The sequence below is a fragment of the Drosophila subpulchrella genome, chromosome 2R, assembly GCF_014743375.2.
Source record: "Drosophila subpulchrella strain 33 F10 #4 breed RU33 chromosome 2R, RU_Dsub_v1.1 Primary Assembly, whole genome shotgun sequence".
Lineage (NCBI taxonomy): Eukaryota > Metazoa > Arthropoda > Insecta > Diptera > Drosophilidae > Drosophila > Drosophila subpulchrella.
In genome coordinates this window covers 7471163-7495374 of record NC_050611.1, presented here as the reverse complement: position 1 = coordinate 7495374, position 24212 = coordinate 7471163, and the positions used below count along the sequence as shown (strand labels likewise).

General features: G+C 41.7%; 4 protein-coding genes across 9 annotated transcripts; 3 read left to right on the top strand and 1 right to left on the bottom strand.

The window, feature by feature from the left end:
- Positions 1–70: 70 nt before the first annotated feature.
- Positions 71–6567, top strand: LOC119551892 (leucine-rich repeat-containing protein 4B). Its single transcript, XM_037861494.1, has 7 exons — positions 71–347; positions 4070–4252; positions 4475–4618; positions 4684–4888; positions 5646–5831; positions 5914–6069; positions 6131–6567. Exons 2-7 carry the CDS (start codon positions 4073–4075, stop codon positions 6283–6285), a joined length of 1026 nt encoding a protein of 341 aa, XP_037717422.1. The 5' UTR covers positions 71–347; positions 4070–4072; the 3' UTR covers positions 6286–6567.
- Positions 6568–8019: 1452 nt separating this feature from the next.
- Positions 8020–21667, top strand: LOC119551464 (FK506-binding protein 5). Its single transcript, XM_037860817.1, has 3 exons — positions 8020–8159; positions 19963–21192; positions 21262–21667. Exons 1-3 carry the CDS (start codon positions 8153–8155, stop codon positions 21327–21329), a joined length of 1305 nt encoding a protein of 434 aa, XP_037716745.1. The 5' UTR covers positions 8020–8152; the 3' UTR covers positions 21330–21667.
- On the top strand, positions 8021–19956 carry LOC119551460 (glycogenin-1). Of its 6 annotated transcripts, none has more exons than XM_037860808.1 (7): positions 8021–8159; positions 12318–12628; positions 13499–13788; positions 13852–14032; positions 15411–15995; positions 17234–17435; positions 18787–19956. In XM_037860808.1, exons 1-7 carry the CDS (start codon positions 8153–8155, stop codon positions 19212–19214), a joined length of 2004 nt encoding a protein of 667 aa, XP_037716736.1. In that variant the 5' UTR covers positions 8021–8152; the 3' UTR covers positions 19215–19956. The 6 variants fall into 6 exon arrangements, with proteins under 6 accessions (XP_037716736.1, XP_037716739.1, XP_037716738.1 ...); XM_037860809.1 differs by lacking the exon at positions 8021–8159 and adding an exon at positions 11024–11283; XM_037860811.1 differs by lacking the exon at positions 15411–15995 and having other exon boundaries at positions 18787–19954.
- LOC119551462 (UDP-glycosyltransferase UGT5-like) lies at positions 21575–23763 on the bottom strand. Its single transcript, XM_037860814.1, has 4 exons — positions 23627–23763; positions 23117–23375; positions 22398–23063; positions 21575–22334 (listed from the first exon to the last, which is right to left on the bottom strand). The coding sequence occupies exons 1-4, from the start codon at positions 23627–23629 to the stop codon at positions 21664–21666; spliced, it is 1599 nt and encodes a 532-aa protein (XP_037716742.1). The 5' UTR covers positions 23630–23763; the 3' UTR covers positions 21575–21663.
- Between the last annotated feature and the right edge of the window lie 449 nt (positions 23764–24212).

Here is a 24212-nt window from a genome sequence, read left to right as displayed (position 1 = left end):
CCGAGCACTCGGATCGTCGGAGTCCGAAAGGCCCAAAACTGAACCGATCGTTTCAATTCCATGTCTGCGGTTGAATTGAACGGTTCCGGCTAACGTACACGCTCCGTAACGGTCGCATTATTATTTTTCGTCGTAAATATAGTTCTTTAACCCAATAATTCAAAAATATTTTAAAGAAATAACCATAAAAGTGCATTTGAAAATATATAGAGATCAATAAATCCTATAAAAGTGCATTAAGGAAAAGGTGAAGTGTGTGTAGTGAAATAACGATCCTGCCATTTTACAAGGATTATCTCTTCCAACTTTAAATGGGATTATACCTGAACACTTGAATTTCCCAAGTGGTAAGCAAATAAAAAATTTAATTTGGAAGTTGGCTTTTTTTGTTTTGTTTCCTCTCTTAGTACGAGTTCTGGCGGGTTATCATCAATTGTGGAACCACATAGTACTACGACTAGATTGCACAACTGCTGTATAAGCTATATTGAATTTTCTAATCAGGAAACTTAGCATTGAAATGTGCCCCAGTCTCTACCTCTTATCAAGTTATATATGTATATGGCGTTCACATCCAATAGAGTCTCTACGAAAACATAATGCGACAGAATCCAAGTTAAATTGATTTCAATTAGGGAAGCCAGCACAACGTCAATTGAAGGCTTTCTGTGTGTACCATACATATCTTCCAGATAAAATGAAAGCTGTACTATATACTTGCTGTGTATATATATGAAAAGAATTGTTTTATGGTGTAAAGAGAATGAGGGTTTATACTGTTATTAACCCTCGTAAAACACGTAGAGAACACCTGCTTATCAAGAGGGGACTAATCTTAACAGCATGTGTTCTGAAAATGTAACGAAAGCCTCAAGGGAGAAGCGTGCTCTACAAAGTAAAGCTATACAAAATCTCAGATTCAAAAGTAATATTTTTGTTGAAAGTTGGTTATTTACATAAGAATTTCCTAGATATTCAAAGTTTTAGCACAAATAAAGAATATTTCCACAGGGAAATATAATGATATCGTTGGCATTCCGATATTGTAGAGTAGTAACTGTATCTGGATTGGATTCTTTTGTTTTTCTTATTTTCATTCTCTGGGGACTCATTTTCTTGATTGTGTTTCATTGAAATAAATGAACAACGCTTTTTATGTGCTACATAATTGTTGTTGCCGTTTCAATTAATTTTTTTTGTTCTTGGCATAGCTGTTATAATTTGGAAAGAGCCTATCAGCGCAAAGGGGGACAGACGCGATAAGAGCACCTCAAGTACTCTGATAAGCAGAAGTTTTCAAGAAAATATGATGTATACCCGACGGCATTTCTGGGGAACCAAGAAGGTAACCAAGATCTGGCGCTACAAAAGTAATAGATGTCCCCTGCGATGTTTCATCACTTGATCAGAGAAAAGTCCAAACAAATAAATCTTTATCGTACTAGCGAGAAATGTGAATAAATCTTGGGGCCCTCCAGCGCACACACCTGTTGAGAGAAGGAGAAGGGAGAAGGGGGAGGGGCTTTGGGCCGAAAGATATATGTTTACCAGATACCAGCACGGTACCCTATAATATATGCATTTTCTGAGACGCCCACAATGTGTGACAGGAACTATCACAAGAGCACATAAATCCATTCACAAATGTTTAGAATGTTATTAAAATATTTGATACTAATTTCGAGTTTTTTTATGCCAACCATTTTTTTTTTTGGGGGATTTTCGATTTTATGTTGCGTTTTGTTATCCCAATAATCGCTTGGCCCGGCGAACAGATAAATAATCCCTCGTCGTCATATTTATCATATCTGGCAGGCTGCAATGCGTTGGTCGACAGTTCGGGTCCGGAGAGGTGGGAGTACCGCCTTGGACCATTCCATTCCGATCCGTAACCCATTTCTGCCACCCCATTCGCATTTCCCATTGTTTGTCTGGTCTGCCGCCTGATTGAGCCTAATATATAAATAAATATTGGAACAAATGCGGCCAAAGTGGAAAACATAAATTCTGACCCCTACCAATCCACCTCCAAAAGAACAATGTCTAAGGCTAAGGCTGATATTCATTTGATTTGCGGGGCGGGATCACTTTTATACCCGAAGCCGAGTGGATATTCCATTTGATGCCTGGCATTAGCCCTTTTTATGGCCAATTTCTATGAATTCAGAGCCCCCTAACAAAATTGTGATCTTAAAGGCGGCAGGGAAAGGGATGAAATATCTTCAAATCCAAAAGTTTGCAGTTGGTCGCCACTGTTTATAGTGCCGTCTCGCTTTGGCCACTGTTTTGGGCTTTTCTGCTTAATTTTAATTTAAATATATGAAATATATTTTTAGCCATTGTTGCGGTTGCTGTCAGTCCCAAAAAGTGTGGAAATAGCTTCAATATTTCTTTTGATATTTTTCTGCTTCGTTTTTTTCGCTGATTCGACGGGCAGCTCTAATGACAGAGGTAGCGCACACTGGGTGGCGAAAGTGAGCGCCTAGTTTTGCCCAGGAAAGCAAACTTATGAGCAGGACTGTTTTTTGTTTTTTTGGAGAGCACATGTCTCTCAAGTGGAGCGCAACATTTTTTGGTCAAAGGCCAAGACACTTCAGCTAGCAGGAAAATAACAAAAGTTAATAAATGGGGGGAATCATGGGGCTAAATGGGGACCATGAATCATATTTATTTTTCAGACTTCTTAGTACTAGTATGACCAACGAACTGTTACTAACTTTATAATTGATTAGCACTCTTTTGTTTCCTTTCTAAAAGGAAAGGCCAAGATCTTATCGGGCAAAGGGGGCTCAATACGTCTTAATTGTGCCACTTGGACGGGCTCAAAGTGATTTGCCAATATGGATGGATATCTAGGTTGTCGTTCATCATTCTTCGGCAAGTGTATAAGGTTTGAGTAAATAGAACTTTCAGTTTTTTTTTGCTGACATACAATTGAGTTCCCGAGAAATTCATTGTGGTTGGGCCAAATAAAAACTTCAGCTGCGACAGCAATTAGCCCGAATGTCACAATTGCAAAATTACAATACTCAAGATATTACTCATGAGGTTCGGTTTCCATTTTCACATTTTTCACAAAGCAAAATCACGCAAAGGCAGCTGATACAAAGTTGGGAAACGTGCAATTTTCTAATTGCCCTTCAATGGGGCGTGACAGAGACATTAACAATGGATTCTGGCCATTTCCATTTCCCAAATGTGCATTGCCAGTGGGCTTACATGCCCAGATCATGTCAAGATATATGTACTTATGCGGAGGTATAAATCACGTTGGAGCATTCCTATTTCTGGACCATAATCGATTATTGTTTTCCAAATTTACAGATCTTTTTTTTTGGCAAATTGAAAAGAGTTTTTGTGAATCTGACACATTGCAAAGAGCCATAAAAGCGTTCTAATGGAATATTTGTATGATTTATAGCTACCCCTCTTGCTGTTTGATGTTGAATTAAAAGATATACAGCAAAAACGATAAGATATTGTAGAAGGAAATAGACAACGAACACTTGCTGTCAAGACTCTCCCAACATGGATCTATCTATAAGGCAGTGAGTCAGTTATTTTCGGGCTAGTTGCCTTTATTATTATTATAGGGCCACAACTGTTTCCGCCCTCGCAATGCGGAATCATCTTTTGTCTGAATGCAGCCGGAATGACACTGATTGTGTGTTACGTATACGTAATGTGAGCATCGCTCATACGCAGGCCAACAGCTGACCTAGGCTTCGAATTTGAGCTTTGTTTGATTCTGCAGCTGTATCTGTATTTCTGTATTTCTGTATTTCCATGGGTTTATTCCGCTTGCAAGGTGCGGGAGATGCGCTTGATTGAATGCTTTCAGTTTCGGATACGAGCCCCACTATTCACCCCTAAAACCAACCCAGACCCAGACCCCCAGCGATCGGCAATGATCTTGTAAATTGTTAATTCGAAAATAAACGCTTTGACGCGCCCATGAGCTATTATTGGCTTTAATTTATTGTTCTGGTTCTAATCAAGAAAATAAACAAGTTAGCGCTTAAAATGATCTTTCAGTTCTGTATGAAAATGTGACCTTTTATTTCGGCAGAGCATGGAACTGCATTGGCAGCTGCTGACGTTCATCGTGTGCCTCCAGAGTCTGCGATCCGCCGGATTCATCCTGCAGGAAGAGCGCAAGTGCACGTACGGTCGCATCGAGAAGCTACTGCGCATCCGCTGCTACGACTTGGACCTCAAGGAGGTGCCCCAGAACCTCAAGACCTCGGTGGAGGTGAGTAACGATCGCGGGGTCAGACGATCACGTCGTCAGCGGACCCCTCGCCACAGTTGGCCTCAATTGAGCTTAATTAAAGAATAAAGAAGTTGCCCACAAACATAAATTTATCCATTACATATACGTATGCATATACATTTGTAGTTTATGGGAACCCTACCCATTCATAACTCTGAACTGTCATTTAATGATCTGACAATTCGCTGGCAATTTTTGCAGGTTCTGGATCTATCGCACAATCGCATCAGGAAGCTGAAAAGTGGCTCGTTTCAGAAGTACACAGACATTAAGTTTCTGATGCTCTATGATAACATGATCTTATCGGTGGAGGTGGGAACCTTTGAGCCACTTACCTCGCTCCAGGTAACAACGACATCCAATTAATCAGCGACTGCGTCTTTAATTAATTTCCCAATCGGCATTCCCAGGAAATAGATCTTTCGAATAATGGACTGACAACGATTCCGCTGGAGCTGTTCCAGCTGCCGCGACTGAGAAACCTCTACATAGACAGCAATGAGCTGACATCCCTGAATCTCCAGGCGCTGGAGAAGCCTGTCCGGGCTCCACTGGAGTACCTGAACGTGGCAGGCTGCGAGCTGCAGGAGCTGCCCGATCTGGGAATACTGCCAAGTTAGTTGGGGCTTATTAAAATACCGAAAATGTTCTGTTTAAGTGTGGTACATCAAGATCATTTGCCAATTATCTATACACAGAGAGAAATATTCAAGTAAATTGTTCTTGAATTGAGAACATTCGATCTTAAAAACCGTGTAATTACATTTGGGTATCAATGTTCTCAATATTAGAACGAATTGGTGAGAAGAGAAAAGTTAAATTGAGCTTATTTAACAACTTTTTGATAAGTATACACTACTGACTGGAATAATAGTAAATTTGTTGAGATATACAATGTAAGTACCGCCAATTCAACTTGGTTCGAGGAAAATTAAAACATTTTCAACCAAAAAAATGTCGTTCTAATCTTAAGAACATTTTCAGCTCAGATGAGAACATCAGATCTCTCTCTGTGTACTTGTTTTTGGCAGGTGTGGTTATTTTTCTTCAATCGATTCAAATCGATTCTTCAATCCTAAAAAAAGGTTATATTAGGAACGTAGACAAGATCTTCAAATGAAGCACATAATATATTTTTGAACTGTTCGAGTCAACTAATTATGTATGTATATTAGAGACTGCAAGTGGGAATTTAGATTTTTGTTGAAAATTGTATCTAAAATAAAAACATAAGCATCCTAAATATGTGCAGAATATTTGTCGAGGTTATTATATATAAGTTAACCGTAGTGCAATGTAACTTGAAGATAAATTTAAAAAATGTTGAATAGTTAATAATCAACACCATTTTTCACCATGCAAACCTTTCCAGAGCTCTGGCAACTGAATGCCTCGATGAATCCCCTGCAGAACTTCAAGATCGACACTCTGGCGAACCTGTGTCACCTGCAGGTCATCGATCTGACCAAGTCGCAGCTCAGCCAGTGTGGCTGCCAGCAGGTCACCAACCATCTCATGATGCTCGGCGCCAGTCCGAAGTTCGTGCCCGTTTGCATGGGTAAGTGATGGCGATGGAGGAGCGATGCCGTCGGAGCAGCTGCTAATTTTGGCACATGACCAACTTGCAATTCCATTTTCAGAGGCGCTCGACATCCGCGAATGTCCACTGCCCTACAATCGAACGATCCACTCGGAGACATTCGCCAGTTGCCAGACGACGGTGGAGTTGGCCGAATCGCGCAGCATTTGGCTCTTTGGCGCGGGCTGCTTCGGAGGCTTTTGCATTGTGCTTTTAAGTGAGTTTTTACTGAAATAATTTATACTATAAATATTTATATTTTATTTAAACCTCCATAGTTCTCATTTTCTGCTTGATACACTGCCGAAGAAAACGCACCCAACGACGAATGCGAAATGTCCAGAGGCGAAAGCCGTTTGTGATCTCGCCCAAGAACGCCATCAACCGTCAACCGGAGGACGAACCTCTGCACTGTGATACTGCCCGAAAATAGCACTTTAGTTAGTTCATTAGACGCTTAGTTAGTTTTAGTGGCCAGCTATTTATTACCTACCATTTACGCCGTAGTTTAGCCTTAGGACAACTGTCTACCTAGCGAAATGCAGTGAACCATTTACCAAAAATCACCAAAAACTATAAAAACAACGCAATCAAAGAGAAATGCCTTGCTCAAATGCCACCGCTTATTTACCTGGTTATATAAGTAACATAGATTTAGTGGGTCTGCAAAAGAATTGACTTTTTATAACGAATGACAATAAAAAATTATTTTAAATACGGGAAACTACTTTGTTAATTTTTGAATGGTAACAATTAATATAGTTGGTAAGCCGTATATATTAGCAATTTCTACAGAGATGACAAGGAACTAATGATATTTAAGGTTTTCCCATAACTATTTTTTGAAGATGTGATTTTTTATCGATGTTGACTAGATGAATTGAACTTACTAACCAATAACTGATTAATAACTAAATATCTACCTACATGCCAAAAATGGTTCAAATCGGACCATCCACTAAAAAGTTATAAGCAAATAAAGGAAATAAAGGAGCAATATTGTCGTTTTGCTGTTTTTATATTTCCATCTCCCTCGCCCTCGTTAGCTGAGTAACGGTTATCCTTAAGGATGCGTGCTAGCAGCCTGAAAGTATGCAGAGCTTTTCGCAACGGTTTTAAAGACGATGATTTCTTCTTTACCACCAAAAAGTATGCAATGTTTTTAACGAACTAAGTGTCTTGTCTGATATGTGCACTCGACAAAACGCTATTATTTTAATTAATAAATTACAATTAAACTGGGACGTCTTAATTAAGGCAGGCTTGTTTTAATGTAATTATAATTTTTAATTTAATTTGCACAATTATTAGCAGTTTGTCAACCCTAGATTTCTCTTACAACTCTCTTAGTCTTCAACCGCTCTTTGTCTCTCTTACCACCACTAATCAAAGTTTGCTTTTGTTGCGACTTTCGCACCTTTTCTTGTTCGCTCTCTCACTCTCTGCTCTCTCTTTCACGTTTATATTATAGGCGGTCCAGCATTAGCCGGCGAGTGAAGAAGAAGCAGAAATAGAAATGAAATATAAGTAAGCGGAATGCAAAATACTTTTTCTTTGGCGCCTTCCTGCTCACACACACATACGCATTCGTATATGAAGCCAGAAAGAATGATATAGTGTGGAAACCCTATTTCCAGACTATGAAATACCCATTACTCACTGCCCCGTTTCAAATTACGTTGCCTACTTTAAGGGAAAGATTAGGAAAAAAATATTATTATAAAAAAAAACATGAAAGGGGTTTTTTTTACAAAATAATATAACTTATTGCCTTTGTTATTATTTCATTTCATATATCATTTAATATTTTTTTTAATATATTTTTATGTAATTTTTTAGTGGTTCACTTTGGCCGAGTTGTTCATTTGTTCAGTGGTTCTGGTTCACTTTGCTCAGCTGTTATATGTGCAAACCTTCGGTGTGAAACTATTGCTATGTGCTACCCTATTTCCCGAATATAATATACCCTTTTTGTTGCACTAGTAGTGGGTACTATAAATCTCCCACCGGCTTTTTCTGTGGCCAACGACGCCGGCCGCGACGTCGACTGCGCTGCCCGTGTCTCTGCATTGGCATTTAGGCATTTATTGCCCACGGCAGGCGAGCAGCCGCTTCAGATTCTCGTCATCGCTCGTGGAAGGCGCACCGCAAACGCCGCTCTCGTTCTCGAATTTAGTGTGAAAGCTCAGCCACCCACCACCGCCCACCGCCCAACGCCCGCCGGAAAAGTCTCGCGAGTGTCCTAAAAATCGAGTTTACCCACAATAAGACCCAGAGTTAACCCATAAAATCCTAACAAAATGAGCAGTAAGTTGGGCCACAACGAAAACCAAAGCAAGAAAAGAAAAGAAAAGAAAAAAGAAAAGCAAAAAAAGAAAAGAAAAGCTAAGCAAGAAGAGAGTGTGTGTGTGTATGCATGGCTAAAGGCTGGAAACTGAAAACCGAAAATCGGAAGAAAAGCCTGCCCTAAGTTAAAGCTCCTTTGGCGTTTGTTGCCTGCTAATCAACCAACCAATCGTTATACCCGCCCATTTCATAACACTCGCTTCTTCTGGGAGGAGTTATGCAAAATCAAGAAATCAAAATCAAATACCAAATCAAAATCATGGCGATAATCGCACTATTAAGTATAGTATATATATTTATAAATCGAGCATAGAGCGCGCAACGATGTTTGGCTACGACCTTTACTGACCTTCACTAGCGTTTGCTCGGCCCACAGCTCCTCCCTCTCTCCTGCCTCCTCACCACCCCCCGATTCTCCTCTCCTTGGCTCTAGAAAAGAAACTTAGAGTGTAAAAAATACTATCATTGCAATGGGTACCGCTGGCTGCCTCTGGTACATTTGTTTGTTTATGAAAAGTTTGTGCACAAAACCGCTGATAACGAGAAGCTCACATAACCTTCAAGCGGAAGAGCAGAGAGTGGGAGCTTTATGCTGAGAGAACCCCCATTTGTTGTGATTCTACGGGATTACACCGCTTTTGCGCTTTGTACCTGTCGCAATCCGGTGACCCACTAAGCCCGCGTAGCGCCATTAGCGGCCTTATCATCCCCATTCGCCTTATCAACGGTGTGATTTCCGCATCTGCGGCCCATTGAGATTAGCAGCCCATTAAGGGATGCACTTCGCCTTGGCATTTTCACACGCTGACGTCCGGGGATCGTGTTTGAAGCACCTCCACCTTCGTCTCCCCCCATACATATATATTATATTATTCACAATCTATATGCAGTATACCCCATAGATGTGTTTCTATTTTTAAGTCCCGCCTATATGTATGGGTCGGAATTATGGCTGGCGACAGGCACTAACAAGTTTTGTGCGTTCGAAAATAATATTATTTTCTGAATTTCGAAAAGTTTTCCACGCCCGAGAACATTCTTTTGTGTCGCATCGCCCACCAAAAAAGTGTGGGATCTCTCAGCATTCGCTCTTTCCTCGGAAAATCCATTAAATCTGCACGGATTTATGCCCGCATTAATCATCAACCTACGGCAGCTGCCTTGAATTTTTTCCCAGCCCGCAGGGATCTCCAGCATCTCGCGTTTCGGTCACCCGTCCATATCCATACACATCCATGGTGATTCAATTTCTAAAATTGCTGCGTTGCCTGTACCGATCCAATGCATCGCCTACCAGCAGACACAGTCTCATTTCATTTCACTTCACATTGGCGGGGCTATTTTTAGTGGCCTGCTCTTTCGGATACAGAATCGGAATCTACAAGATACACACTGCCTGCTGAGGTTTCCCGCAGAACTTGTTCCGCGCCTTGCACTCGCCAATTTGTGCGTTGGTGTCGCCGACATTCCCCCGATTTCCTTCTTGAGACCACTCCCTTTGGCATATCCCATTATGCATTTCCATCCTACAGTCCAACATGGGTAATACGAACTCAAAAGAGTTTAATTTAACTCATGTTTCTTTTTTAAAGTTAAAAAACCGAGAAAACATTTAATAATATATAATAAATAATATATAATATACTATATATTATATAGATCAAAAAGAATGTATAGATCAGAAGGTTTCGGGGTATTATTTATTGTAAATATTTAAACATCGGCCTTAATGATTTTTGTTTAACAAAGATCTAATTTCTGCTTATATATATATTATATTATATATTTCTTCTTATTTATTATATTAAAATTTTTTATTCCAAAACTATGGTTCCTAAATGTTCAAAATGTAAACTTTATATCAAATAATTGATTCCTTTGAAGCTTGTTCCAATCGTATTTTATGGAAAACCGTTCAAATCAATTTAAAACACCTGAATACTAAGATCATATCAGTGAAAAATTTCGCACTTAGCCAAGCTCGACTGTACTTTGCTTCTTATGCGCCGGCTGCAAATTATCGCGATGCTTCAATGGGGACCCTGACAAACGGGTTTCCGGGAGGGCTCGGGATGTATATGTATTATCTCCCTCAAGGTCTCGGCTCCCTCATTCATCTAATTGGTGACCCCATTCATGGCGGTGTCTGGCGTTAATCTGATCTGGGCCTCATCACGCTCCAACGGGCATTTGCTCAGTCACTTGACCCAGACCCAAAAGCTCGACCCATGACTCCCCGACCTTTTTGCCTTCTTGCTTTGGCAGGGCGCTTTATCAGCTTTATTGTGCTCCCGGTATACGCAATTGATAAATGCGGGGAGGATTAGATGAAACCAAGGCGCAAACTCTGCTCAAAGAAGAGAGTAACTAAGAGAGACCTTTTTTTCTCGAAGAGAGTGCCTTTTTCTCTTTTTACACTGTGAACAACTTTAAGGAATTTTCCCACAATTAGCTGTCACATAAATTGCTAATTTACCTATTTTTAGGTTTACGTGCTAAGCATATTATTAAGGAAAATGTCGCGACGCATTCATTTTGACAATTTCAACAGTTGTTGAAAGGTTATATTTAGACCGAGTGTTGTTTATTTTATTTTGTTTAAATCGCCAAATTTATGACGTCTGCTGAGAATTCTTTTTTTGATCGTTCTCCCCCATAAGTTTTATTGTTTTGTGAAATTTTTTGTCACTTTTGCACACATCCGGTAAGTCAGAAGTTATTAAGATCCATTCTAGTTTCGCAGAAAGTAAATGATTTCATTTTTATTTTAGGCTCAACGAATCATTTCACAAGCATCCACACACGCAAATAGAAAAGAAAGCATCTGTGTATCTTTCACCAGCACACACACACAAATAAAAAACACAAGCCGCACCCACATACATGCAAACATTAAAGCATCCGGCGGAGGATAAAGATCGTCCCGATCTCAATCCAAATCAGGATCAATATCAAGATCAAGATCAGCCTAGCGAATGCATTTGAATGCCGCTGATTAGCTCGCTGTGCGGCAGTATGCGCATCCGTATCCGTAAATGTGTCCACATCCGTATCCGCATCCGTATCTGAGTGCGTAGTCGAGAAGGTAGTTGTTGTAATCCATCTACTTGTTGTATCCTGCGCTTCACAGTTCCTTTTCAGTTCGCTTCTCTAAAACCAAACAACAAAACCAAAACCCATGTATACAGAACTCTAATCTGACACTTAACCCGACTAAAGTTAGCTCAACGAAATGTACCACGAATATCATATATATACACACCTGTATATATAAGTATATATATTCTCAGTAGCATTAATACCCGAATAATAGTGTTCTAAATTCCATTTACTTGTCAATAATCATAATTGGAAATAAAAAATAATTTTATGTTCTCTCTATCTTAACTCTAATGAATTTTATATTTTCAAAACAACAAGATCGCATGGTTTAACAATTTCTAAATACTACCACGAAAAGGGGAGAGATTTCGAAGAAATTCTCTTGTAAATGGTGTACCATACAGATTCCAACCTAATCTAGTCCAAACTAAATCCCCATTGAGTAAGAAATGTGCACCGAAAAAAAATAAAGCTCATAATCGCCCCATAAACATGTATACATACATATTTGTAGGATATGCCAACGCCATGAATAATTATCTATAGCTTTTGCCCAACTAAATGCCAACAACGCAAAATTCTAATTGCTCGTTTGGACGCGCCTGAAATATGCTCTGCTCGATTTTGCCAATTCTTTATAAGTTTTTCCTTTTTTTTTTTTTTGCAATTTTATCCGCGCTAACAAAGCAAATGAATTTGGGATGCATGTGGGCGCCGCTGACGCAGTTGGAGATCTGCACACACCACTTGTACATACATATCTATTCTATTTCGAATGGGGAACCCGAACAATCGCTTGTTTATTTATAAGCCATAACGTTTTTTGCTGAATCCGAAACTAATAAATACAAAAGCGAGTTCCCCGCCAGCTGCTGCAGTGAAACGTGCAATGCAACAGTATCTTATTGTTCTGTAACCCAATTTGTATCTATGACTTTGGTCGTATCTCTGAGATATCTATATCAATATAGCGTTAAATTTGCATCTCTCTTGTCTACCATCTCTTGCCACAAACAGAGTTCGCTTGGGTGACGCTGACGACAAATGACACGTACTCACTGGGTGCCTTGGTCTTGGCCCACTCCCTGAGGAGGGCCAAGACCGCCCACCAGCTGGCCGTCCTGGTCACGCCCACCGTTTCGCCGGCGATGCGCGACAGACTGAAGGAGGTGTACAACGTGGTGCAGGAGGTCAATGTGCTGGACTCACAGGACGCCGCCAACCTGGCCCTGCTCTCCCGCCCCGAACTGGGCGTGACCTTCACAAAGCTCCACTGCTGGCGACTGGTTCAGTTCGAGAAGTGCGTCTTCCTGGATGCGGATACACTGGTAAGATGTCGCTCTATAGTGTAGGCACTATCACAAATAAATCAGATATACATTATGGAGGGCACTTTGATCTCTTGGAAATATTTATTTGTATGATCCCTCTCGTTTAATGTTTTTTAAACACTTTCAGTTTGATCAAAGTACAAACATACAAGCAATTTAAAGGAAATCATTTTTGATCTTATAAAAATATTTATTGAACTTTTAAAAATGTGTTCCTAACTCATATAGTTTGGTTCGAACATTTTTGTTGGATTTAAGTATACACATCGATACGCATCGTAAATAAAAATTCACAAACATGTTTTCACTTTGCTAATTATTTTGATATTGTTCAAGGGCAAATTATAATGCGATCTAAAATCATTGAGTTTTCGAACTATTTAAATCACAAAGTAACAAAAAATATTTACAAGAGTATCTTACAAGACTATTTTTCTGACAATGTTTTGAAATTATTATCGTAAAAAGAACAGTTTTCATTGGTTAAATAGAATAAAATGTTATCACAGGATAAATTGTTTTGAGGAAAGAAGCTCATATTAAAGAGGGTTATTTTGTTTAATTAGTAATTGTGAGTTTCATTTTTCCTTCAATTAAATTTTTGCATTTGTTCTGTAATTATACACATTAAAATCATTTTGAATTATTATGTTAAGACAGATTTAAATACATTAAAATATATAATATATATAAATACATTAAAATAAAATATATTCAATATTATATTATGAATATGAATTTGGAAAATAATGTTATATTAGGTGTTAAAGAGTAAATCCATTAGGCGAAAAATAAAATAAATTGTATTAAAATATATTTAATTTATATAAATAAATCTAAATTATAAACCCCTTTTCCATCTCGCAGGTCTTGCAAAACTGCGACGAGCTGTTCGAGCGCGAGGAACTGTCCGCCGCTCCGGATGTCAGCTGGCCGGACTGCTTCAACTCCGGCGTGTTCGTGTTCCGACCCAGCGTGGACACCTTCGGCCAGATCACAGAGTTCGCCGTGAAGAACGGCAGCTTCGATGGCGGCGACCAGGGCCTGCTGAACCAGTTCTTCGCCGACTGGGCGACGGCGGACATCAAGAAGCATTTGCCATTTGTGTACAATGTGACGGCCTATGCCTCGTACTGCTATCTGCCCGCCTTCAAACAGTGAGTACCCCGCTATCTCTATAAGGCGTGGAAAATAGTTTTGTAATACCCTTTGGCTTGCAGGTTCAGAGATAAGATTAAGATTTTGCATTTCGCCGGCAAGCTGAAGCCCTGGCTGATTCAGTTCAACTCGGAAACGAAGTTGGCCAGCGTTTCGTCGGACTATGCCCACGCCCAGGATCTGATTCAGCTGTGGTGGAACATCTTCTGCGAAAATGTGATCCAGTCCCTGTCCACCGAAATGGTAAGTGCTTTCAGTAGTCTACCTGAAACTCTTGACCCCTTGACGTTTTGCAGCCACTTTGCCCCCGAAATAATCAGACTGAAATCTATTGTCCCCTGTTTTTGAACGCCATACTAAAGCTAACCTAAGAATTTTATTGTCTAACCCAATGTTTTTGCTCCAATTTGCCCAAAAAAAAACCCCTGCCTCGTTTCTTAACTCGCTAACCGCAAGCAAACGCCAGGAAATGATAGTGCTAGTGATCGACCCGCGGGAGCAATGGCCCAAGGGTCTAGGTCCAGTCCAGAGGTAAGCAGATCTCCAATTGCCGAACCATCTAGCACCAGATCTGTAGAGACCTTGAGCACCCCCGTGTAAATATCTTAATTATAACGCAAATATTTATTATTTATCCATCTTTCTGTGCGCCAAGTAAATAACCCGAGCAAACAAACTCAGTTTCGATCTATTTGCCATTTGTATCTCGCCAATAGCTGACCTCGTTACAATTCCATTTCTCGCCTCTTTTCTATCTTTTCACTTTATTCGACCGTTCTTCGAGTTCGTTTTCATTACTTTTTTTGTATCGGCTAGCAATTTTCTGTTGATTTTTCCTCGATTAGCAGCTACGCCCCAGAGTAACCCATTTTTTTTGTTTTTCTGATTTTTTGGCCCCATAGACAGACGTACGGACCGATTCTCAATTGGGTTCTCTTTTAATTTATTTCTTTTGTATTTTTTGTAATATTTGTCCAACTGTGTGTGTCTCATGTGTGTGTGTGTGTGTAAGAGTGCTTGTCTTAGTGTTCACTTTCTTTCTGTTTTTTCTAATTTGCATCAATTTGGCCAAGAGCCAGGGAAATGTTTTCGGTTTACGCCATCGATAGATGGAAATGATTCAAATCAAGATGGTCGCTTGGGGGTGATGCCAGAAAATTCAACTGAATCATTAGATATATCCCATAACACAAACACACACACACACTAGCACACATTTGGGGATCTCCTGTTGTTGTTACACAGAAAGAAATTTTGAACTTAAATGATCTTACTTCAAATATAAAAATATGATTTGATTTTGTAAAGTTTAAACCATGTACCTAAAGATGTTAAAAACAATTTTATAGGAATTTTATTTTTGAAAAGATCAAAAAGACCAGCTCAAATTGTCTCAATTCCTCCACTCATTTTGTAAATACCACTTTTCCAACTTTTTCCGTTCTGTGCCGTTTGGTTTTTTATTTTAGCAAATTGATTTATTTTTCATTTACTTTTATTTTCCAACTCTTGCTCTCCCCTGTTTGCGCATTCTGTAAATTATACTTTGCCATAAAAAATACATGGACCGCCGAATCGCATTTGTTGTGCATATAACTCTGTAAATCTAACATCGTCTCAGTGCCTTTGCCTAAACATAATGCAAACGCAAAGCGAATTCGCGGCGGATGAGCAGCATCAGCGGCAGCAGCATGAGTTCTACCAGCAGCAGAAGCTGCACCACCAACTGTTGCATGTGCGCCAGTTTCGCGATCCTTGGGCAGATTACTATGAGAATCTGGAGAGGGAGCAGCGGGAGCAGGAGCAGCAGCAGCAACAGCGCCACAATCCCAGCCAGAATCACAGCCAGGACAATGGGAATGCGGATGCGAATGCAAATGAACATGCCACTGAGTGGCATCATGACGATGCATGCCACCCACCTCCGCCGGCGACTCCTCCTCCACCCCCAAGCCAAATTCAAATCCAAACCCACAATGCCACTGCCAATGCCGAAGACTTGCCATCCGTAGATGTGAATAGCAAAGAGCTGAACATTTCACAACCACCTGAACACGCCTCCTCAAACACTGCCACGCCCACAGCTACGCCCACGCCCACGCCCTCGCCCACGCCCACGCCTCATCATTCCGTGCATAGTCAGACAGTAGAAATTGCGACAAACCACCAACAAGAACATGAAGTTGCAGCCACATCGCCGCCTGAGGTAAAGGCAATCAATCCAAACCCGTCCTGAAAACTACACAGAAAAATATTCCTCATCGAAAGAACAGTTAAAAAAGGTTTCTTCATCAATTCAATAGGGTTTTTAAGTCTAAAAAGAGTTTCCTTTAAATGACTTTCTCACAACTAATGCAAAAATAAGTATTAAGAGATAAATATTGAAGTTATTTGATTTCCATGCTTTATTAAAAGACGTATACGTAGCATATATTACATTCAAAAAAATAGAACATTTGGTTTTATTTAAAAAGTAACGATACATATTTGAATTATTTAAAAATTCCAGTTTAAAATAAGATATACATTTTTGGATTTGACTATATTGTACAATTATAACCGAAACCTCCAAATAATAATAATGTATTCTTATCGGCTAGGAGTCACATAACCTAATATTGTTATTAAATATCTCTGAAAAAGGAAACTTTAGCTGCAATCTGCTAGTATCAAAACCGAAATGATATTTTTTCTGTGTAGAAATCCCGATTCCCAACCAACCAAAGCAGCATCGGATAGTGGTGTGCAAGTGTACAAGTGCTAGTGCAAGTGATAGTGATACTGTAATGCCCTGGTTTTCGTCTAGTCACTGTTTTGCATACGAATTGTCATTGTCATCGTCATTGTCCTTCGGTCATCGTTCATTGTTCATGGTTCTTGGTTTATGGTTCATGGTTCAACGTTGTGTTTGTGGCCTGGATAAGGGCATTTGTTGATTTATTATTAGTTGGCCTGGCACCTGGTCAAGCATAAATGTAGATGGACCAGGGAGGGCTTGCTCCCCATTAGGCCAACATCATCATCATCACCTTGAAACTCTGAAACTCAGAAACTCAGCAGCAGAAGCAGGCACTTCATCCTCGTGTTGCATGTGCCCACCCAAAGCCACCCACCGCACTTCATTTCAACTTTCACATAGTAATCTGCCCCAGAGTTGCAGGGACACGAGTTGCAAACGTAAGCAGCCAGAGCGCAACGCGTCGCATACTTGATTTATGCCCCGAGTAGCACTCTGTTGTCATATTAATCATACGCCCCGTGTACCGTAACTAACATCTCAGTGTTGTCAACCGTTCGTCTGCGCAGTGCATACTGCGTGCTAATAAATGTTTAATTCGTAGTGCATGTAATGTGCTTTAACTCAACACCAAGCCATAGTATTCCTCCCCCCATCTTTGCCTTGATTAAATAACGCCTTAATCAATTTAATTAACATACTTTCAGGCGGGTCTGGCTGGTGCCCTGTCACAGATTCGCATCGGTGAGCAGCGCACTCCCGAGCAGGAGGCCTACGAGAACCAGATGCGTCGCCAGTGCTGGGAGTCCGGACAGATCGACTACTCCGGCGCTGATTCCTTCGAGAACATCTGGAAGAAGATCTCGCAGACGCTGGAGGGGAAGAGCGACAAGGAGTCGGATGAAACTGGTAGCTCATAGATACAAAACCGAAACAAAACAAAAACAAAAAACAAACAAATGCAAATCGTTCGTTATTCGTCGTTTTGTTGCCAATTTTTCTCGTACACGCACACACTCAAACCCCAACCCCCCTCCCCTAAAAACACACACACACACAGACCAGTAACCCTACAATCGTAATTCCCCCTTTGGGAGGCAGGTGAACTGTTGCCAATGTCATGGAGCCCTTGATCTAATGGAAATTCAAGGTTCAGGCCAAAAAAGTGTTGTCGAAACGAATTCTTCAGAGTGTCATAAATGCAATTTTTATTTGCCACCACCCCCCGCCTCACACATCTGCTTCAAAAGAAAGAGAAAGCACAGAAATTTTAATTAAGTTTTCAAATTAAACTTTTTGCACTGCTGCTGCTGCTCTCGACATACGTGATGTGATGTGATGTGTGTGCGTGTGGGCGGCACACTTGGCACAGTTGCCCCAAAAACCCCATCTTCCCAAAGCAATACAAAAAAACACTTGGCCCCCGCCACAAACTTTTACACTTCATTGTATTTTAATTTAAAATTTTGTACTTTCACCCTCTCGTGTGTTTACCGATTTACGAGTAAAGCGATGACTTTTTGGCTCATCTGCACCGAAATACAAATTCATCGTGGCATAAAGTCCATTCCCTGACCTCCTCGCCCCCCTGCTACCACCCACATATGTACATATGTTTTTTCTATGAATAAAAACCAAACAAAGAGTGTATACTAACTCTAGAAAAGATAAACGAAAACCATTTAAAATAAAGTAAAAATCAAAAATGAAATTGTAGCCAATATATTCTGGCTATTGTGTATCTGTCTGTGTGTGTGTGTAAGTGTGTGTGAACTGGCCCGCCCCCTTTTAGAACGCCCACTCTTCGGATCGAATTCGAGCTGAGCGTTAAATGTTTGTTTCAAGTGTTTTGGCAGCCTAACTTTTCTATCTATACATATATACCATTTATGTTATAATTTACTTTTTGCAAATACTGTCGTAATATTTATTCGAGAACAACAAGAACCAAGAAACCCCAACAACACAAACAAATTTTCAATTTAAGAAACTCTGTTTATAAATGTGCATTTTTATTTTAGCCCTTAAGTTACATACGTTCTTCTTCTGCCTCGTTTGTCGCCTTTTCAGTTGTGTACTTTAAGCCATCTTAGCCATGGGAAGTCTGAGGTCTTAGAACCATCACGTAGCCATAAGAGACAGCACCAATCACCCACCGCATCTCAGTCATCACCAGCATAACCAGCATAACCAGAATCCCAGACGTTGTAGCTGAATCGAATTAAAACTACTGTCTCCTTACCACTAACCACATTTGCAGATAATGATAACGATAGTGACCCTGCTAACCCACTAAGCTATGCTCAATTGCTAAACGAAACCGCCAGCAAACTGCTGCATCCGACCCAGAAATCGTTACCTTCGGAGGCGGTGAAAGCGAAACCGGCTCCTAATAACACAGGGAATGCGAAAGGAGACCGTCTTGACCAGCCACGCCCCTCAGTCGCTTCTAATGCTTCAGCCTCCCCAGCCGCCCCCTTGAAACAGAATCCACAGATGCGACAGGAGCAACCGCAATCCCAACCGGAAACGGAAACCAAGCCCGAATCGGACCCGAAACCGAAACCGAGACCACAACCGCAGCCAACACAGCAGCACATCACGATGCCGACGGGAAGCGGAAACAACAGCAGCGGAAGCGGCGTCTCCAAGAACGGCAAACAGCGGTCCGGCCGCAAGTTCAAATAGCAATTACTGAACCTGCTGATGCACTACAGCTGCCTGCCACACCTGGCGTGTCGCTGCGGGTCGTCGCACTACCGACGGCTGCAACTGGAACCCCCTCTGGAAACCGAACCCCAACCCGTGCACGTCTAACCCGACGATTGACAGACAGATCCAAGAAAGTACAAATGCTGTATAAATTGCTTACTAAGCGGCTCTTAGACGAAGTCCTTGAAGTTTATAAGGTTATTAGGGTTCGTAGTTATCATCATAGTAAAAGAACTTAGCCAATTCAATAGAAGTATGCGACTTTTTCGCTTAATGCAACGATTATTATCACTCTGAAACACACTACCCATTTGAAGACTTTGATTTTAAAGAAATAATATCAATATAAATATATTTATGTGTGTTTCTAATGTTATTCGAAAAATTAGCAATATAATCTTAAATCAAATTTGATAATTACACAAAATTTACAGATCGCTTTGAGTCTTCTAAAATTGGTGTCTAAACTAGGTAGTCAATATAAAAGCAAATATTTTGGAATTTATGGAAGCCGTCTAAGAGTCACTTGATTTACCCTAATGCCAGGCTGCCTTACCGAGGAAACCCATGCAATATCGTAGATTTAGCTTAGGATAAGACGAAAGCTAATACTAGACTTAAGCCGCAAGTGCTTTGGATAACCCTAGATGCAGACACACACTCAAGAGCTTATACCTTATATACCATATACCATATACTACACACACCTCCACACACACCACAGAGCTACTGACCTCCGCGGACATCCAAGACGGTAAGGTGGAGTTCGACAAGGCCACGGGAGCCAGCACCACGTACAAGCTGATCGAGGGTGGCTACGAGGTGATCACCACCACCCCCCAGCCCAATGGTACCGTCAAGACCCAGGTGCGAACCTTCTGGGACCCAAAACCCGTCAGCGAGGAGGACCTGAAGAAGGAGCAGCAGAACAAGAAGCTGGTCCAGAAGCGTCTGGGCAAGGAGATCCGCATCGATGAGCGCACAACCATGCTGACCCGCGCCATCGAGGGTGGCTACGAGGAGGTGTACACCACCATCAACGAGGACGGAACCCGCAGCATGCGCACCAAGACTTTCTACGACTCGGTTCCCACGGAGGTGGATGAGAATACGGCCGCCAAGCTGAACAAGAACAAGAAGAACGTGACCAGGAAGTCATCGGTGGAGTCCACCGATTCCACGGAGTCCTCCCGCCGCATTGTGCAGAAGCAGCAGAAGAACGTTTTGGATCAGCAGTCCAACTCCACCACCACCACATCGGAGCGAAGGGTGTCGGTGACCCAGAACATCGAGATCACCGAGAACAATCGCACCGTGCGCAAGAACTCGCTGCAGGAGCAGAATCTCAAGGCCATCACTTCCACCTCGAACAACTCGCCCAGCGAGAAGAAGCAGAAGAAGAAGCCCAAATCTTCGGCCCCACCACCACCCGCTGACTTCTTCCAGAACGACACCACCTCTGTGTCCTCGAAGCGAGTGCCCGGCGGAGTGGAGTACACCTACTCCACGGAGCTGGAGTCTGGCAAGACCATCACCACCTCGAAGACTGTGTACGAGGAGGAGGAAGTGGAGCTCACCGAGGAGGAGATCAAGCAGTACAAGAAGACCCTGAAGGACGCCGAGAAGCTGAAGAACGTGACCACCACCAAGAAGCTCAAGTCCGAGTCGGGCACCAAGAAGATCGTGCCCTCCGAGAAACCCGGAGATGTGACCACTGTGGAGACCATCAAGATCGAGGGTGGCACCGAGTACCACTACACCACCGTGACAGCCGAGGGCATTGTGAAGAAGGCCGTGAAAACCGTGTTCGATCCCGTGCCCAGCAACAAGGCCAATCCCGATGACACCGACGAGGAGGAGATCATCGAGGAGTACGAGGAGGAGATCATCGAGCCCGGCGAGAAGAACGTCAAGACCATCGAGACGATCAAGAAGCTGCCCACCAAGTTCGAGGGTGAGCATATTTATACAGTCCCAACCACAACTAACGCTCATTGACCAACCATTGTTCATTCTTTCGCAGAGGAAGTGACCATCACCCATGAGAGGAAGGAGAAGAAGGTAAAGAAGTCCATGGTCATAAGCCAGTAGAGATCGCCGCACACCCACACTAAAGCACACCCAAACACACACTCGACACTCACACAACACAAGGCGCACCAAACACACACAAACAAGCTTAAGAGAAGGCCCGGAGACTGAAGAAGGCCCCGAAGATCCCAACCTAATTCTCCTGACCTATTTCAGCATCCAGTTCAGTTAGTCGCGGGCGGTCTTTGCACGCTACTCGTTAGCTTTGTTATCAATTACCAGCTGTCTAGTGCCCTAGAAATGTATTACGAGATTATCCAAAATTTATTACAAAGAACTATCTAACATAATTGTATCCTCTTTTGTTAACAAAAATAAAACTCAAGTTTTGGTTCTAATTCTTCTTGGACTTCTTTCTCGGAATGCTCTTTCCTTTGGATGAGCTGCTGCGGCATATAAGGATTAGAGCAACAATAGGCAGGAGGATGGCAGCCAGAGCAAGGGCCACAATGTCCAGAAGGTAGAACTGGTACCAGGGCAGCTCCACGCCAGCTGCCACCAGGTGAGGAGCTCCTCGGTGCTCGATCACATAGTTAATCCAGTACATCGCGGTATCCATGGCTCCACGAGGTCGATCGCGGAATACCCGTGAAGCACGCTTTATGTTATTTCTGTACTTGGGATTCTCAATCAGTTCTAGAAGCAGTCCTCGCAACTCTTCAGCCGTGACTGTTCGGTAATCCAGGCCCAAGGCATATCCCGCATTCTTTCCTTGATTAATGTTCTGATGCTGATCGCAATAGACGGGCATTCCTAGTATTGGTACTCCATTGTATACCGCTTCCTGGGTACCAAAGAGTCCACCGTGGGCAATAAACACCTTGACATTGGGATGCGCCAAGATGTCGGCCTGAGGCATCCAACTCTGCACTTTTACATTCGCCGGCAGATTGGGAAGAGTTTCATCCTCGAACTTCCATAGAATGCGCTGTTTCAGACTGCCAAATACGTCCAGGAATATCTTAAGTTTTTCTGGCGGGAGATCGGCACTGCGTACTTGGGACCCTATACGAAAATGTTTTATAGCTAAAGTTCTGAAATTGAATTTTTAAGTAATGGGAGCCTTACCCAAGCTGAAATAAATAGCTCCATGGGTAGCTTCATCCAGGAACTTTTGAATGTGCTCTGGCAATGCCTTGGGTGGCTGAATATGTAGTCCGCCCACGGGAATCATATTATAAGACATGGGTCTTGCCGAAGCCAAAGGCATGTAGGTGTTCAAAAGAATTGCCGAGATATTCCGCTCCAGTTCCTTTATGGTAGGAACCCTATCCAGCAGTTTGGAGAAGTGTTTCTTTAAGACGGCATCCTGCCCGGGATAGTAGGAGAACTCCCTGGTGAGATCCTCGGCGGCATTGATGGCGACATTTGAAATCCGCTCCCACAGCGACATTCGATCTGTATATGGCATATAGGCGTGTGGGACATACGACCAAGGAGACACTACTCCAAACAGTTGGCTAAGGTAGTTGGCATTACCAAAAGTCGAGACTGTTATGATGGGGATTTGGTAGAGGTGTCCTAGGATGAGGGCACCCTCGTTGAAAAACTGCTCCGCCAGCAGCAGATCGTACTTGCCGACCTTATTCTTCTCATTGATTACGGCCTGAATTTCGGGCTGCTCGAATGCAAAATCAGTGCTGTGCACACCCATCACATTGACCATCCTGAGGAAGGAGAAATTTGGCAAATCTGTCATCTCCAGAACGGTGTCTCTTTTGGTCATCTCCTTAACTGAGAAATATCAATATCAATTATGCGTATAATTTGTTAGCGGTTTTACTTACTTTCTGGCCAGAAATCGTATTGTGGTATAACTATTTCCTTGTAGTTCGGTCCAAGCTTTTCCTTGGCCAAGGAGAATGGAGTGATGAATGTTACTTCATGTCCTTGCCTGACCAGCTCCCTGATGATGGCATTGGTCATCATGAAGTGGCTCTTCCCAGGGAAAAAGAAGGCTGCCAGGATACGGGAACTAGCACCCAAGTCCAGTTGCTGAAGAGCCACCAGGCTCAAGAGAAAGATATGCAAAGCACTTCTCAGTTGCTGTAAAACAATAATGTAGGTTATTAGCAATGTATGCCACTGATCGTTTACATTTTCTTATCAACCAGCCCTTCATTTGAGGGCTTGACTTTCTCGTGTCACATAAATTAAGGTGATAATAGGTTTAGGTTTATTTATTTAAAGCTTCTCAGTAAGTTTGTTAACCTCTAAGTAAATTTCAGTGCCAGCAGCCAAAAGCTTTCAAAGCTTTCAAATAGTAAATTAATTTTTTTTACAAAACGTCAACAAACCATTTTGATTCCGCTTGTTGTGTTCTACGGAGGGAACAATCAGCAACCGACTCAGTGGACGACTCCCAAACGACTGCGAATGGGTACTGATAGATCGTTTAGTGTGGGTTCGAAGGTAGATCGCTCTTATAAGTAGCAAGTGTATGTTTGTAAATGGTGTCATTAAGATTAGAACTGCGTGAGGTTTGTGCGAAAAATAGAGGGAACTGTTTGTCGTGCAAAGGCGTCATGGCAAATTAATCTATTGGGGCTCACAAAATGCTATGTAATCATGATAACGTTGGTTTGTAGGTAAAATTTTATTGGTGTATGCCTATATTTTATATATATATTATATATTTGAATTGATATTAATGTACGTGAGAAATTCGCACAAATTCAGGGCTTGGCGATTTCAGTGGCACTCCCGATAGATTTATCAATGTTTATTTTTCTCAAGTAGCCTTTTTCAATTAATAAGAACTTTTAATACTACACCGAAAGATCAGAAATAGTACATTTTATTATATAAAAAATGTGATTTAAATCGTTTTTATTATAAAATGAATTACCGTGATCTTTTTCTGAATTCAGTTTAGTTTTATGC

Bases quoted from the DNA above. Each gene is read 5' to 3' on its own strand.
- LOC119551892 (XM_037861494.1), top strand. From the start codon at position 4,073: ATGGAACTGCATTGGCAGCTGCTGACGTTCATCGTGTGCCTCCAGAGT. The intron at 4,619-4,683 runs GTAACAACGACA...CGGCATTCCCAG, and splicing joins AGCCACTTACCTCGCTCCAG to GAAATAGATCTTTCGAATAA. The intron at 6,070-6,130 runs GTGAGTTTTTAC...AAACCTCCATAG, and splicing joins CTTTTGCATTGTGCTTTTAA to TTCTCATTTTCTGCTTGATA.
- LOC119551460 (XM_037860808.1), top strand. The intron at 12,629-13,498 runs GTAAGATGTCGC...TCCATCTCGCAG, and splicing joins TCCTGGATGCGGATACACTG to GTCTTGCAAAACTGCGACGA. The intron at 17,436-18,786 runs GTAGCTCATAGA...CCACATTTGCAG, and splicing joins CAAGGAGTCGGATGAAACTG to ATAATGATAACGATAGTGAC.
- LOC119551464 (XM_037860817.1), top strand. The intron at 21,193-21,261 runs GTGAGCATATTT...ATTCTTTCGCAG, and splicing joins GCTGCCCACCAAGTTCGAGG to AGGAAGTGACCATCACCCAT.
- LOC119551462 (XM_037860814.1), bottom strand. The intron at 23,064-23,116 runs GTAAGTAAAACC...GATATTTCTCAG, and splicing joins ATACGATTTCTGGCCAGAAA to TTAAGGAGATGACCAAAAGA. The intron at 22,335-22,397 runs GTAAGGCTCCCA...ATTTTCGTATAG, and splicing joins AGCTATTTATTTCAGCTTGG to GGTCCCAAGTACGCAGTGCC.